Source organism: Terrapene carolina, unplaced genomic scaffold (assembly GCF_002925995.2).
Source record: "Terrapene carolina triunguis isolate 2854851 unplaced genomic scaffold, T_m_triunguis-2.0 Scaffold67, whole genome shotgun sequence".
Classification (NCBI taxonomy): domain Eukaryota; kingdom Metazoa; phylum Chordata; order Testudines; family Emydidae; genus Terrapene; species Terrapene triunguis.
This window is the reverse complement of record NW_020664418.1, coordinates 5,419,726-5,435,807: the sequence shown is the minus strand read 5'-3', so window position 1 is coordinate 5,435,807 and position 16,082 is coordinate 5,419,726. Positions and strand designations below refer to the sequence as shown.

General features: G+C 48.0%; 1 protein-coding gene across 1 annotated transcript in view; it reads left to right on the top strand.

The window, feature by feature from the left end:
• Positions 1-1,973: 1,973 nt before the first annotated feature.
• The window catches only part of LOXL1 (lysyl oxidase like 1), a 31,995-nt gene continuing 17,886 nt past the window's right edge, over positions 1,974-16,082 (top strand). The window contains exon 1 of the mRNA XM_029910769.1: positions 1,974-3,504. Coding sequence (XP_029766629.1) covers positions 2,301-3,504 — 1,204 coding nt within the window. The 5' untranslated portion in view covers positions 1,974-2,300. The remainder of the gene's footprint in view (positions 3,505-16,082) is intronic.

The window sequence follows — 16,082 nt, the reverse complement described above, 5'->3', positions numbered from 1 at the left end:
TAAAGTCAGAACTAAATATTTCAATAAAATTGAAATGAAATATTTTGGGAATATTTAATGTCACAACAAAAGTCTGAGATTTCAACTTTTTATCCTGATTTAGGACTGTAACGGGGTCACACTCACCTCTCGCAAGTGCCCCTGGCCGAGTGTCTGTGCCTGCACGCTCTCTACCTGTTTGTGGTGGGTCTTCACTGACTCAGCTCTCCAGCCAAGTCATACACAGTCTGTCTGTGAGATAAAAGCAAAGCAAATCTCTTTTGGGGTACAAGTCCAACAGGGGTCTCTCTCAGTGCCCTCTGTGATGTCTCTCTCAGTTTGTCCCTGCTCCAGAATTGAGCAGTTCCCCAGGGCTCCTTCTCTGGAGGCAGTGTCTTCACCCTCTCAGGGCCTTTCTGGCCCCACCTCATCAGCTAGGCCACTACAGTTCAGTTCCCCTTCTGGGGTGCCTCAATGACCATGCCATTTTCCCAGTGGCTGGTAGGGGGGACCTGGGCCCACCCTCTACTCCAGGTCCCGGCCCAGAGACCCTGTAGATAGCAGCCATCCACAATGTTCCTTTAAATATACTGCATTGCCTGCTACAATTCCCAGGGCCACTTCCCTGCAGCCCTGTGCCATCTTCACCCTTACCTCAGGGCCTTGTCCTGATGGAATCCCCACAACCAGCTCAGGGCTCCTTCTTGCTCTCTCTGGCTTCTGGCAGCATTACCTCAGCCAAGGTCCTGCAGGTCCCTCAGCCAGCCACACGCCATCCATACTCCTCCATCTCTAGCAAGGCACTGAACTCATTCTGGCCCTGCAACTCTTCTTATACTAGCCTGCTGGGCCCTGATTGGCTGCGTCCCACACAGCCATTGTACACTGCTCGGAGGACCTCTCTACTGCCCTTTTCTGGGGCGGGGTGTGGCAGGGCCAAAAGGCCTCCAGCAGCGGGCCTCAAGCTAGTCCAACCCGTCACAAGGACAGAACCAAATTTCAATATAATAGAATTTCCGGCGGGACAGACATTTTGTTTGTTCAACCAGCTCTAATGCAAAAACCTGCAGGCACAATCTGAGAGATACAGGCCACTTTGAAAACATGACCCACACTCTGTGGCTAAGGTAGTAGTTAAAAAATTCAAGGGATCTCAGAGAGAAACCTGAACTCTTTATATTCAAGAAGACGTCAAACTGAAGGGTCAAAGCTATGGAAAGGATTGGAGTAAAAAATTCCCAGTGAATCTAACCATTGGAACATACTATCAAGGGCTGTGGTAAATTCTCCATCTATATTAGGGATGTATAGTGTATATTAAATCAAGATTGGATGTCTTCTTAAAATATACTCTCAAGGTCAACTAGGCTCAATATGGGAATCACTGAGTGAGGTTTTCTGGCCTGGGCTATACAGGAGGTTGGACTAGATCAGAATGTTCCTTTCTGGCCTTAAGACCTCTGAAATCCAGGAATGCATTTCATTTTGAGATGGGCTCTGGATCTATACAGCCCCAGACTTCCGGGGTATCAGTAGCAAGGTCTGAATTTTGCGGTCTGAAATGGGGTCCTGCGAGATAGGAAAGGTGGGGGTCTGCCTCCAGATCTGTCACTAACTCATTCTTGTGACCTTCAGGTCACTCTACCTGACTGAGCATCTCACTGACTCCATCAGTAACAGGAGGATTCTGATGTAAAGAGCTTTGTGATCTCTGGGCAAAAAGTGCCCATTGCTGTTAAAACAGTCAGCTTTATTCAAGCCGGCTGTTTCAAGAAGAAACGACGATTGCACTGAACTGCACGGACACTTGTTGCTCATAAATAGTGTTCCATCTTGAGGCTGTTTTACTCAAACACCATATATAAAATAGTGTTGGGAAATTGTGTAGTGCTGCTGAATTACTGAAAACTGATGGGCTCTAGGACCCAGTGGAGGCTTATTCATTGAGATCAGGAGGAGTAAATCCATCCAGCCCAGAGAGAGAGAGAGAGGAACATCCCTGCTCGGTTCATAGCAGCAATGTGAAAACCACTCACGGAGAAGCCCTGCAAACTTTACTGAAGCCTTGAGACCAAAAGCGGCTCTTTTCCTCCTTTCATCTCTCAAGTCAATTCCACATATGTTGGCCTGGCCATGCAGCCTGCGGGAGAGCTGTGCAGTTTAGAACAGGCCAGGAATGGACAGAGTTAGAGCTGTTCACATCAAGAAGCAGCGGTAGAGGCTCTGGAGAGAGGAACAGCTGGCAGAGGCCATCCAGGCTGCCTCTTTGGTTTGGTTTTGCAAATACTAGCCATTAAAGCATCCGCTCCTCTTTGGCCACAATGACGGCCTGTGGCTTATGGGACTGGTGGGCTGTGTTGGGCTGCGGGGTTTTTCTGCTGGTCCACGGGCAGCAGCCACAGAGCAGCAACACAGACGGCAACCGGTGGAGGCAGATGATCCAGTGGGAGAACAATGGCAGGGTGTACAGCCTCTTGAACACAGGGTCTGAGTATGTGCCCGCTGGCCAGGAGCCAGCGGATGGCAGCACCAGGGTCCTACTAGCCAACACCCCCAGGAGCCAAAGCAGGAGGGGACAGGGGAACCTCAGGAGGCAAGCGCCCACCTTGCCAGTCAGGGCGGGCTCTGACACCATCCGGGGCCAGACGCGGCATCCATTCGGCTTTGGCCAAGTCCCGGAGAACTGGCGTGAAGGGCCCGTCGGAGACAGCACCAGCTCCCAGAGGATCAGGCCATCCACCAGCCGGCAACGACAGACCAGCTCCTCCGCTGCCGCCGTCGCCGCCTCTTCTTCATTCTCACACTCCTCCTTTGGGCAGCCCTCCTACTCACAGTTCCCCTTCTCCCATCCCCCTTTTGGGAACCAGCATGAGCCCTATGATGCCCAGGTGTCTCGGGGCTATGACGAAGGCTACCTATACTACCGCAGCACAGGAAACGGAGGGGGTGCTGTTGCATCAGCTGCTGCTGGTGTCGGTGTCCTGTACCCCTTCCAGTCCAGGGCACAGTATGAGGAGTATGGGGAGGACCAGAATCCCTACCGAGCCCAAGGCTACTATCCTGCTCCAGAGAGGCCCTATGTGGCAGTGCCCCCCCAGCCCCAGCCCGCTGATGGGCTGGATAGGAGGTACTCCCACAGCTTGTATCATGACACTGGTGCCACCGCAGAGCAAGGCTTCCAAGATCCTTATTCGGCAGCTCAGAACCAGCAGCCAACAGGACAAGGGGTCCCCGCTATGGACAACTTACAGCTCAGCCCAGGGTCTCCTTTGGGGGCCAGCCATGGGTATGGAACTGACCCACGATTGGGGCAATACCCCCCTTATGGTAACGTGCCACTGGAGCCCTATGTCCCGCCCCACAATGTGGAACCCCAGCCACCTTTCCGGAGCTTGGATCCCTATGGGTCTCCGCGACCCGAACCCTACCTTCCTGTGAGGAGCCCGGAAGCCCCACAAGTGATATCTGACAACCAAGCCCGGGTCAGCGTGGGCAGCGTTTACAGACCCCCTCAGAACGGACGGGGTGAGTCCTTGGCCCTGAGGGCTATGTGTGTGTGTGGGGGGGGGGGGGGGGGGGGGGGGGCGGGGGGGCTTGGGGGGGGGGGGGGGGGGGGGGGGGCAGGAATGCTGCATGGTACCTGAGCTAGGCTAGACACACACTATGTCCTGTTCACCCACAGACTTTTCAGGGACACGCCAGAGGGCAGAGCCCTGTGGGAGCAGAGACTCCCCTACACCTGCGTCAACTCTCTTCCGCTCCCCGGGACACTGTGCGCAGGAGGGTCTACCTGAATCACAAGCAGCCCAGCTGCTCACAGCAGCCCAAGGCATCTACTGCAGTTCGGCTGCCTGAGTAATGAGGATGGGACCCCGGGGTCTGAGCAGAGCCAGTGGTGGACAGAGGGAGGCATTCCTGCATATTCAGGTAGCGGGTGGGGGCATATTTGGGGAAGGTGCCATTATACACTAGGGTGATCAACACCCTGTTAACACCTTATATAGATCAGGGTGAACTGGGTGGCGAACCTGAGAATGGGGCCTTGCAGCACTGCATCTCAGGGCCTGAGCTGGGCTGTACTCCTGGGCCCAGCATCACTGCAACGCAGGGCCTGAGCTGGGCTGTACTCCTGGGCCCAGCAGCACTGCATCGCAGGGCCTGAGCTGCGCTGTATTCCTGGGCCCAGCAGCACTGCATCGCAGGGCCTGAGCTGCGCTGTACTCCTGGGCCCAGCAGCACTGCATCGCAGGGCCTGAACTGCGCTGTACTCCTGGGCCCAGCAGCATTGCATCATGGGGAAGGATAGCTCAGTGGTTTGAGCATTGGCCTGCTAAACCCAGGGTTGTGAGTTCCATCCTTGAGGGGGCCATTTAGGGATCTGGGGCAAAAATCTGTCTGGGGTTTGGTCCTGCTTTGAGCGGGGGTTGGACTAGATGACCTCCTGAGGTCCCTTCCAACCCTGATATTCTATGAACTGCACTGTGCTCCTGGGCCCCAGCATCACTGTATCGTGGGGGCTGAGCTGCGCTGTACTCCTGGGGCCCAGAAGCACTGCATTGTGGGGGTGATGTGTGCTGTGCTCCTTGGCTCAGAAGCACTGCATCGTGAGATCTCAATTGCAGTGCACTCCAGCTATGAACCGATTTGTAATTATGCCCTGTTTCTTGCCTGTATTCTGCACCATGGACTGCTCTGCAGTTGTACAGGGGATAGGATACAGGCACTGTTTAGCACTGCATTGTGCAGGAGGATCTGCTGTGATGAGCATCGTCAAGGTCAGAACAGGGACACTCAGTGGTTTCACATGATTTTGACCCCAAAATAGGCCAGTGTTGTAGCTTTTGGCTGAGGTTTGCTTTGCATATTTTGTTTTAAGTTGGAACTTAAAACAAAGGCTAGCGTGTGTGACAGGAAACCCGTGGAATTTAACTCCCCCCTCCCCCCCAAATAATTTGGATGAACCCATGGAAACCCCAGCTCACCAGACCCCTCTGATCCCTGTGATTCCTTTAGCCATCTTCCTAGTGGTTAGTGAGATAAGCACATCCAGAATGGGCTGGCTGATACGCAAGAACCAAGACACCTCTCCAAGCTCCACGCTCAGTTCCCCTGGGGAAGCCCTACATGCTGGTGTAGACTGGATGAGTATGATGGCCCTGTGTGTGCTGCTGCTGCTCAGCACAAGGCTACAGGTTCCATGCTGGCAGTGCAGCAAGGTGTGGCTGGGATGTCTCAGTGCAGACAATCTAGGAGTAATGGGCTATAGAAACCGAGGACACCTGTTTGGAGCCAGCCATGGATGGTAGAGACCAAGAACTGTAGCCATCAGTAGTGGTTTGGGGGACTATATGTGATTAATTGGTGGGTCTCAGTCCAGTTCCTAATCAATATGGGTCTCACATCATGAAAACTGGTCTCACAATTGGCATTAATTGGCCCTCTCATTGACATTCTCAGCAGAGAGGCCAAAGATTGTATGGGAATCAGTGTCCATGCTAAGATCAATCGATCTGTCAACTCAGCTGCCATCAGTGCTGTTGATCACGAGGTGTTGCTGATTCATTTGGAAGCTCTAGCAGGAGAGGAGGGGGCTGCTCTTGGTGTCTGTTCTTTCCTCGCTGAGCACTCCCCAAGAGGGATTTGGGTGACTATTCGAACTCCCACTGGAGGCCCCCAGGGCTTCATTTTTCACTCCTGTACTCTGTGATCTGCTCTGGCTTCCTGATGGCCTCCCTTGGTGGCGGTTTCAGGCAGGTTTCTTAATTGGTAAAATCACCTTTAGAATGTTAATTGCTGTTTCTAATCTCTTTAAACATTCAGTCAATCCACCCAAGTCACAGCTCATGGCCTGAAAGGAATTTACAAAATTCCAACCCAATAACTGAGCTGGTTACATCGCCTTTTAGTCAAGCAGCCAGATCACTGGATTGTGTGAGCTTGGTTTTGTGCACTGTATGGACATCCTATCTTTCTAGCCCCATCCTACAGACATGGAAATTGAGACATAGGGAGGCAAAGTGATTGGCCTAGAGTCACAAAGTAAGTAGGAGCTTATCTAAATAGTTTTATCTGAGAAGTTAAAGAAGGTAGGGTGACAAGTGCTGATCAGTTGTGTAGTCAATGGCTTGACCATGATTTGGTTCATTATGAAGTATATACAAAGACCAAATAACCAATGTCAGTGAGGTTTATTAATATGGTACAAGAAAAAGGTTCTTTCTATATAATACCAGTCTCCAAGCTGCCCCATGCAGTGATGTCACCTAACACAGAAGGTGTGCTCCCCAAGTTACATGTTTCAGCTGGTATTATTTATATGATTTTACAATTTACACATAGAATCATAGAACTGGAAGGGACCTCGTGAGGTCATCTAGTCCAGTCCCCTGCACTCATGGCAGGACTAAGTATTATCTAGACCATTCCTGACAGGTGTTTGTCTAACCTGCTCTTAAAAATCTCCAATGATGGAGATTTCACAACCTCTCTCGGCAATTTATTCCAGTGCTTAACCACCCTGACTGTTAGGAAGTTTTTCGTAATGTCCAACCGAAATAGGCCTTGCTGCAATTTAAGCCCATTGCTTCTTGTCCTATCCTCAGAGGTTAAGAAAAACAATTCTTCTCCCTCCTCCTTGGAACAACCTTTTATGTACTTGAAAATTGTTATCATATCCTCTCTCAGTCTTCTCTTTTCCAGACTAAACAAATCCATTTTTTTCAATCTTCCCTCATAGGTCATGTTTTCTAGACCTTTAATCATTTTTGTTGCTGGACTTTCTCCAATTTGTCCACATCTTTCCTGAAATGTGGTGCCCAGAACTGGACACAATACTCCAGTTGAGGCATAATCAGCATGGAGTAAAGCAGAAGATTTACTTCTCGTGTCTTGCTTACAACACTCCTACTAATACATCCCAGAATGATGTTAACTTTTTTTGCAACAGTGTTACACTGCTGACTCATATTTAGCTTATGACCCTAGATCCCTTTCCGCAGTACTCCTTCCTAGGGAGTCATTTCCCATTTTGTATGTGTGCAAATGATTGTTCCTTCCTAAATGGAGTATTTTGCATTTGTCCTTATTGAATTTCATCCTATTTACTTCAGACCATCCCTTTACACATCACTAAAATCCAACCCATTAGTTTGTCCCAGTTCCCTAATTTGTTCTTCTGCTCCGTCCTTATCTTTGTTGTGGATACTAGCATTCCAGATACTGGTCCATGAAGGAACTTCCTAGCATGTACTAAGATATAGAACGAATGTCTTGATTTTGACAAGTTTTCTATCTGCTTATGCCATATGTTTACTTCAGCAAATACAAGGAGTTATGGGAAACTTAGTATATTTATAAGTGAACAAGCTTATAGTATAGTCCAGTTTAGGTTATATCACTGTGCTTAATGTTACTAGTGCTTAATGGATACTAATATATATGGTGTGGATAATAGATGTTATTAATATGATATATATTTATATGCTAGCCAGCATATATTAGTCAACACAAGGGTCTCTCAAAGAGAAGGGGTGAAACTTCAGAGTTTCAGGAAAGGTTCCTACTCATGATTGCCAGAGATGTCCAAAATGTTCACAAGGAATTCTGAAACCAGGTGAAACTGGGGCAAATCTGTGGTTTCATTCCCACAGCAATGACTGCATTCAGATTCACTGAGGCCTGGTCTACACTAGGACTTTAATTCGGATTTAGCTGCCTTAATCCGAATTAACCCTTCACCCGTCCACACTACAGAGCCAGTTAATTCGAATTAAAGGGCCCTTTAAATCGATTTCTGTACTCCACCTCGACGAACGGAGTAGAGCCTAAATCGATTTTGTTAATTCGAATTAGGGTTAGTGTGGACGCACACCACCGAATTACTGTGTTTAAGTTAATGGGGTAGTGTGGCCGCACACCACCGAATTAATGTGGTTTAAAACCGAATTAAGGTGCTTAGTGTGGCCGCGCACAATCGAATTTATACAACCTGTTTCCCAAATTCGAATTATCTAAATTCGGATTAATCCTGTAGTGTAGACATACCCTGAGAGTTTAAAAAACCTTTGGAGTCAATGCAATCTGGTTTTCAAGTGAGCCCAGGCCAGCATATGGTTCAGCTATAAAGCAAGTGAATCTCTCTGAGTCACTGAGATTCACTCTGACCCTTCAGGGTAGAGTTGTGTGAATAACTGAATTTTCGGTTCAGTGGCCAAACCAAAAAATCGGGGGGGAAATCATTGTGGGTCAACCCAAAATAATTATTTTTGGTGAAACAAAAAAATAAAAAAATAAAAACTTAATTTAGATCAGACAAAAGACTGAATTTGAGCTAAACATTTTGTTTTGGTTTGGGGTTTTTTAACCTATTAATAAAAATGCAGTGAAATTCTAAACAAAACAGAATTTCAAGTGGAAAAATCAAAATGTTTCATTTCAAAAATATCAAAACAAAACATTTAGGATTTTTCAGCATTTTTTTCTGTTCTCTTCCCCCCTCCCCCCCCCCCCAACAACAACAACCAGCTTGGCAAATTCAACTGGAATTTGAAAAATGTTTTGGTTAACACAAACATGTTTTTCAGCCAAAAAAAGAAGTTTCAGCTGATAAATTGTGTCCAGCTCTAGTGATCAGGACATGACATTCAAGGCAAAAGTCAATGAGGAGTAAACATACCTGTGATCTACTGCTGAGGAAAAGGGTCACAGGAGGCCCGAACTGATCATGTTGTCCAAAAATCTCCACAGGGGCCTACTGTAAACTTCTAAAAGTCCAGCTGGGTGGTCAGTTCTGGGCAGAGGGAGAAGGCAGGATTGGGACAGAGATGAGAGGCTCCAGGAGGAGTTGAACTTGAGAAGCTCAGGCCTGGCTTCTGCTGTTGGCTACAAAGTTCACTGAAGTTATAGATTCTAAACTTCAGCCTGATCTCCTTCTGCCTGTGGGCAGAGCTATGGGGCCCAGCAGCATGATGCAACAGTAGGAGCCATGTGGCCCAAATGTCAGATGATGATACTGCAATGCTGTGGACCTGATCCAAAGCACATTTAACTCAAGGACCCCAATGCAACCAGCAAACAATTGGATGGATGTTTGAGAAATCTTCTAGGCACCTCTGCGGTGTCCAACCACTCGAACTTGGATATCAGTGATGGAGACCTAGCAAGTATTTCCACTGTACCTGTCCCTCCCTCCCTCCCAAAATGCCATTAACTCACTGGGTGGCAGGAGTGGGACTGTCTGGGTGGAACTCCACCTTGAGCGGGTGTCTTCAGCTCAGAAAGAAACACAGCCTCTGCTGAGATTCTGTGCCTGGAAAATTCCAGCATTCACGGGCATGGCTGGCATTGAGCATGTGCTTGTGATCAGATCCCTCCAAGTCCATGTTTCATGCAAGCAGCACTGAACAAAGGGCTAATTTTATGAGCTTGACCTCATTTCCTTCTGGCCTGGCTCAAGGGGCTGCAGAGGCAAAGGGCAGCTGAGTGTGTATATATTCTTGTCAACTTGCAATACTAAACACATGTGAATTTTTTAAAATAAACGCAACCCCCATGCTCTTTCCTCCATTTACACTATCATTTATTTTTCTCTCTTTCTCTGCTGTTAACATGCTCTCTGGTGTCAATTCTTTCCTCTTCCCCATCCATTCTCTTTCTCCTTCCTTTTACCTTAATATTTATTTCCAGCACTTGCTACACTTTCTCCATTGCATCTTCTGTTATATTTAAGTCTTCTATTTCTCTTTCTCTCTCTTTCGCTCCATCTGCTGCCATTTGCCTCTGTCTCTTGTCTCCTTCTGTCCTTCTCTCCTCTTGATCTAGTTTAACACCTTTTCATTGGAAACCCACTTACATGTTTTGCTTTTCTGTCCTTAAGCAATCCAGACAAAGATCCACAGGGAATGTGTGACTTGGGGAATTGAAACAATAACGAGAATCCTCATTGGTCAATCCAGAAAGTTCAAAAATTGCGAGTCAAGCCCTAAAACTTGTGAGATTAAAAAAATCCTTGATAAATCTGAGGTTCTTTTGCTTTGTTTTCTGGTTGTCCTCAGGCTTCTCTCTCCAACCACAAGGACTAGAAACTTACTTTAAAAAAATTAAAGCATCATCATCATCACATGATTCCAGAAGCTGGAGATTTAAAACAAACACCAATTATCATGAGACTTGTGATTAAATTGTGAGAATTGGCAACACTGCCCCCTCTCTCAAGGGTATTTTTCGTAAGTGACCAGTCATCCCAGAAAAGCTCTCTCTGTCAGTGGACTGGTTGGCCAGGAGAACCAAGGGGACTGTACTGGTGACAGGATTGTTCCATGAGCCAAACACCATCCCAATCTTCCCTCAGTTCCCTTCTCCTGCCCCCAAAACCAGGTAGACAAAACCTGTGGTTCTTGCAGGGTGCCTGGCAGCTGCTCCCAAATGGGACCTGGGACCAGAGCGCTCCAGGGCCATTAAATTTCAACTTCTAAGGGTACATCAGCAGTGCGATTCTGGGGTGTGATTGCAGCTCATGTGGATGTACCAGAGCTAGTTTTGAGCTAGCTAGGTCAGGCACTGGAGTAGCAAAGCTGTGGCAGCACTTGGGTGCTACCAGCCCACCTCAAACCCTCATGAAGTGCGCACTGATGCCGCTTCGCTGCTGCAGTACCATGGTAACTGGAGTAAAGCTAGCTTGAAATGTTTGGGTCTGAACTTTGTGTCTCTGGCCAATCTCTCCATCCGAGTTAGGGAACAGAATAGGGCAAGGGCAACCACCCCTTATAAAACATCTAAAGAAGATGTGATCTTTTGCCTGGCGGGGTACTGAAGGGGTCATTGCCTAGCCTCCTCAGCTCCCGTCAAGGAGAGGGCTGTCTCCAAGAGGCCTGGCCATTCTGCTCTGAGCAGTTTCTGCATCAGAACATCTTTCCTCCCCTTGCCTCCACATGTCTCTGATTAGATTTATTTTCATGTTTCTTTCCATATATGTACTAGCAACCGCTCAACCCAACATAGCTGTCTTGGTTTCCCACAGGGATTTGTGTTCACTCTGTAGGCGGCTTGGTTTGGAGGGCTGGGATTTTTCTTCACATTTACTAGCACATATGAGTTCAGGGTACCAGTGGAATAACAGACCCCCTCCGTGCTCTGCTCTCTCAGCACTCACAGGTGGGGCTTCTGTGTCCTTCCGCTGAGCCATAAACTCCAGGGCCTGACCGCTTGTGGGCATTAAAGTTCCTGTGACACTTTTCACAGAAGGTGTTAGCCCCAGTGTCCTGGCCAGCTTCCAGGCTGAGTAATTACATTCTGGCTGAGCTGCAAGTCCCTGAGCAGCTTCAGTTAGAGAAGTTAGTCTCCTCCTATAAATTGTTGGGTAGTGTTGCTAGTAGAGAAGAGTGGCCATGTTCCAGTCCAGAGGTATCTGTGTGTTCCACTCTGTGTGTGTGTGTGTGTGTGTGTGTGTGTGTCTCAAAGCAGTTTGCAAAATTGACGAATGAACCATGTGTGAGGTAGGTCCATGTTACTATTCCCATTTTATAGGTGGGGAAACTGAGGCACTGACAGAGTAAGTAACATGCCCAAGGTCACCCAGTAAAATGGCAGCAGTGCTGGAAATAGAATCCTGGGGTCCCTCGCTCCAAACCCTTGAAACCCCTCCCTCTTTGGAAACAGTCAGTAATAATAATACCTAGCTCTTTTCATCAGTAATCTCAAATCAATTTACAAAGGAGCTCAGTACTGCTAACGAGGGCTGGCTTCAGGGAAAATGGCACCCTGTGTGAACTAGCATTTTGGCGCTCCTGACCTCTGTGGGTGCAGTGCCTCCCATTGCCCTGACCCCCATGGCTCCCCACCTGCATCCCCAACCCCTGTCTCTTTCTTGTGTCCCAACCCCTGCATTGTGCCCCCTTTGCCCCTTAAGCCCTGCACCCCTCTCCTGCACCCATGTGGGGAAACTGACCTAGATGCATGAAGCAGCTGGCATGGCTGCTTGCTCTCCCCACCCCCCAACACTGCTCTTCCGCACACCCCTAGGGAGCTGTGGGGGGAAGCGAGGACCGACATCAGAGCCCCCTGCATCCAGGTCACTTTTCCCACCTAGGCTGCGTAAGTGCTTGGTGTTGCTCCTTGCTTCCCCACTCACAGCCCCCTAGGGGAGCATGGAGGAACATTGTGGGGGAGGGGTTTGAGCAATATCTGTGCATCACACTCCTGGGCAGGTTGCCTGGGTGATCCACCCCTAAGGCCGACCCTGCCACTATCCCCCTTTTACAGGTGGGGAAACTGAGGCACAAGGAGGTGAAGGGACTTGCCCAACATCCCACATGGGTCACTGGCAGAACTGGGTACTGAACCCTGGTCTTCCTGGTCTCTAGCTCTAGACATGTGTAGTTATCAGTAGGGCAGCTCAATCCTCATTCAGGCATAACTCAGTTGAAGCCTCTGGCAATTGTGCCTGTCTCAAGGGACTGCTGTTATTGGTCCACAGTGAGCACAGTCCATGTGGCTCAGCAAGCTGCCCTGTGAGACCCCTCCCATGGCTGGCTGCCTCCTTGCACGCTGCTCCCCAGCCACACATGACATACTCTCACTCTGCCCACCAATACACTGGTGCATGTGTGCTATGGGCACAAGAGATAAGATTGATTCCCCACATGCTGTGTCTGCCAGCTGATGGGCAGGTTTCACAGCAGGCCTCCTGCATGATTGGTGTCTGCAGTGTGATAGTTGCACTTGCTGTGCGTGGGTCTTGTGGGGACTCTCACTGTCCAGAGGGAGCTAACACTTTTGTGCAAGGTTCTGACTATGAAATTATCTAGTTCTTTTTGGAATCGGATTACACCTTTTGCCCTCACAACATCCTCTGAGAACGACTTCCACAGATTGACTGTGCATTCTCCACTGCATTCACGATTTTATAGTCCTTTGTCATATCCAATCTTAGTCGTCTCTTTTCTAAATGGAGTAGTCCTGTTCTCTCCTTGTACAGAAGCTGTTCCATACCCCAATCATTTTTGTTGCCCTTCTCTGTACCTTTTCCAATTCTATCTTTTTAAGATGGTGCAACTAGAACTGCACACATTATTCTGTGTGTGGGCACAGCATGGATTAATATAGTGGCATGATATTTTCTGTCCTATAATCTATACCTTTCCTAGTGGTTCCTAACATTCTCTTAGCTTTTTTGACTGCAGATGCACATTGAGCAAATATTTTCAGAGAACTGTCTATAATGACTCCACGATCTTTCTTGACTGGTAACAGCTAATTTAGACTCCATCATTTTGTATGTATAGTTGGAATTATTTTTTCCACTGTGCGTGACTTTACACTTATCAATATTGAATTTCATCTGCCATTTTGTTGCACAGTTCTGTGGTTTGGTGAGATACCTTTGTAACTCTTCACAACCAGCTTTGAACTTAACTATTTTCAATAATTTTTGTATCATCTGCAAATTTTGCCGCCTCGCTGTTTACCCCGTTTTCCAGATCATTTATGAATATGTTGAACAGCACTGATTGCAGTACAGATCCTTGAGAGCAGGGGCGATGGATTCTTTCTAAAAGTGGGGTCCACAAGGCCCCTCCCACTCCGTGGCCCCACCCTGCTCCTCCTTTTTCCCCTGAGACCCCGCCCCCTGGCCAACCGGGAGCCGGGACGGGGAGCCCAGGCCCCTTCACCTGCCTGGGGTGGGGGACCTGACAGCAGCCCCTGGCCCATGTCCCAGACCCCGGGGTATCCTGCCCAGGGCTGGTGGAGCGTCTACGGCTTCCTACAGCTGCTTGCACAACTCTTACTCCAACCCAGCTCTGGCTTACAGCCTGGGGGTGGGGCCTTGGGGGCCGAAGAGCTGCAGCCAGGCCATGGTAAGAGCCACCCGGGCAGCTGTGGGGAGCCACGGACCCTCCATCTGCCCTGGGCGGGGGACTCAGATGGCATGCTCTGACCTGAGCCAGGCTCCAGCTTCTGGCCTGGCCGGGGGGCGGGATCTTGGGAGGAAGAGGATGGGCAGGGGTCAGGCTTGTGGCAAAAAGTTGATGGGCCTGGCCTATTGGTCCCCCACTGTTCCGGCACCCCTGCTTGGGTGTATCCACTATTTACCTGTCTCCATGGTAAAAACGGACTTTATATTCCTACCCTTTGTTTCCTATCTTTTAACAAGTTACTGATCCATGAGAGACCTTTCCTCTTATACCTTGGCTGCTTACTTTGCTTAAGAGCCTTTGTTGTACTTTCTCAAAGTCCAAGTACACTATATCCACTGGATCCCCCTTGTCCACATGATTGTTGACACTCTCAAAGAATTCTAATACATGGTGAGGTATGATTTCCTTTTACACAAGCTGTGTTGACTCTTCCCCAACTAATTGTGTTAATCCAGGTGTCTGATAATTGTGTCCTTTACTATAGTTTCGACCAATTTCCCTGGTTCTGAAGTTAGGATTACCGGCCTGTAATTCCATCATTGCCTCTGGAGCCTTTTATATATATTAGGGCTGTCAAGTGAAAAATTAATCACGATTAATCACACTGTTAAACAATAATAGAATACCATTTATTTAAATATTTTTGGATGTTTTCTACATTTTCAAATATATTGATTTCAATTACAACACAAAATACAAAGTGTACAGGGCTCACTTTATATTCATTTTTGATTACAAGTACTTGCACTGTAAAAAAAACAAAAGCAATAGTATTTTTCAATTCACCCAATACAAGTACTGTAGTGCAATCTCTTTATCATGAAAGTTGAACTTACAAATGTAGGATTATGTACAAAAAAACTTGCATTCAAAAATAAAGCAATGTAAAATTTTAGAGCCTGCAAGTCCACTCAGTCCTACTTCTTGTTCAGTCAATCACTCAGACAAACAAGTTTGTTTACATTTGCAGGAGATAATGCTGCCCGCTTCTTGTTTACAATGTCACCTGAAAGTGAGAACAGGCATTCTCATGGCACTGTTGTAGCTGGCATTGCAAGTTATTTATGTGCCAGATGCGCTAAAGATTCATATGTCTCTTTATATGAACCTTCAACCAGCATTCCAGAGGACATGCGTCCATGCTGATGATGGGTTCTGCTCAATAACAATCCAAAGCAGTGCGGACCGACACTAGAGTGACCATATAGAAAGTGTGAAAAATCGGGATGGGGTGGGGAGTAATGCATGCCTATATAAGAAAAAGCCCCAAATATCGGGACTGTCCCTATAAAATTGGGACATCTGGTCACCCTAACTGATGCATGTTTATTTTCATTACCTGAGTCAGATGCCACCAGCAGAAGGTTGATTTTCTTTTTTGGTGGTTCAGGTTCCGTAGTTTCCGCCTTGGAGTGTTGCTTTTTTAAGACTTCTGAAAACATGCTTCACACCTCTGCCCTCTCAGATTTTGGAAGGCACTTCAGATTCTTAAACCTTGAGTCGAGTGCTGTAGCTATCTTTAGAAATCTCACATTGGTACTGTGATAAAGTTCCTCCTCTACCTTGGTGAGTCCTGCGCTTATTGGCGGATTTTGCTTGCCTCAGAGATTCACAGTAGCCCTCAGTTTGGCCACTTTCGTGGCTCAAATCTGCTGTTCACTCAGATAACCTCATCACTGGCCAATATGGGGAAAAAGAGTAAGAACAATCCCCGCAGTTTCTGCTGATCCACCATGTGGGTCGGGGAAAAGCCCAGAGACTTTCCCCTCTGGTGGAACCTCCTGTGTTGGATCAGGAGTTGGGAGGTTTGGGGGGAACCCGGGCTCGCCCTCTACCCCGGGTTCCAGCCCAGGGCCCTGTGGACTGTAGCTGTCTAGCGTGCCTTCTGGAACAGCTTGTACTCTGCAGTCCTCCAGCACATCCTCTCACTCCCAGCTCCTTACGCACACCTCACTAACTGGAGTGAGAGCCTTTTTAAACCAGGTGTCCTGATTAGCCTTAATTAATTCTAGCAGCTTCCCAATTGGCTACAGGTGTCCTAATTAGCCTGCCTGCCTTAATTAGTTCTAGAAAGTTCCTGAGTGTTCTGGAATAGTCCCTGTTATCTTACCCAGGGAAAAGGGACCTGCTTAATCTGGACAGGGCCGGCTCCAGCATTTCTGCCGCCCCAAGCAAAAAAAAAAAAAAAAA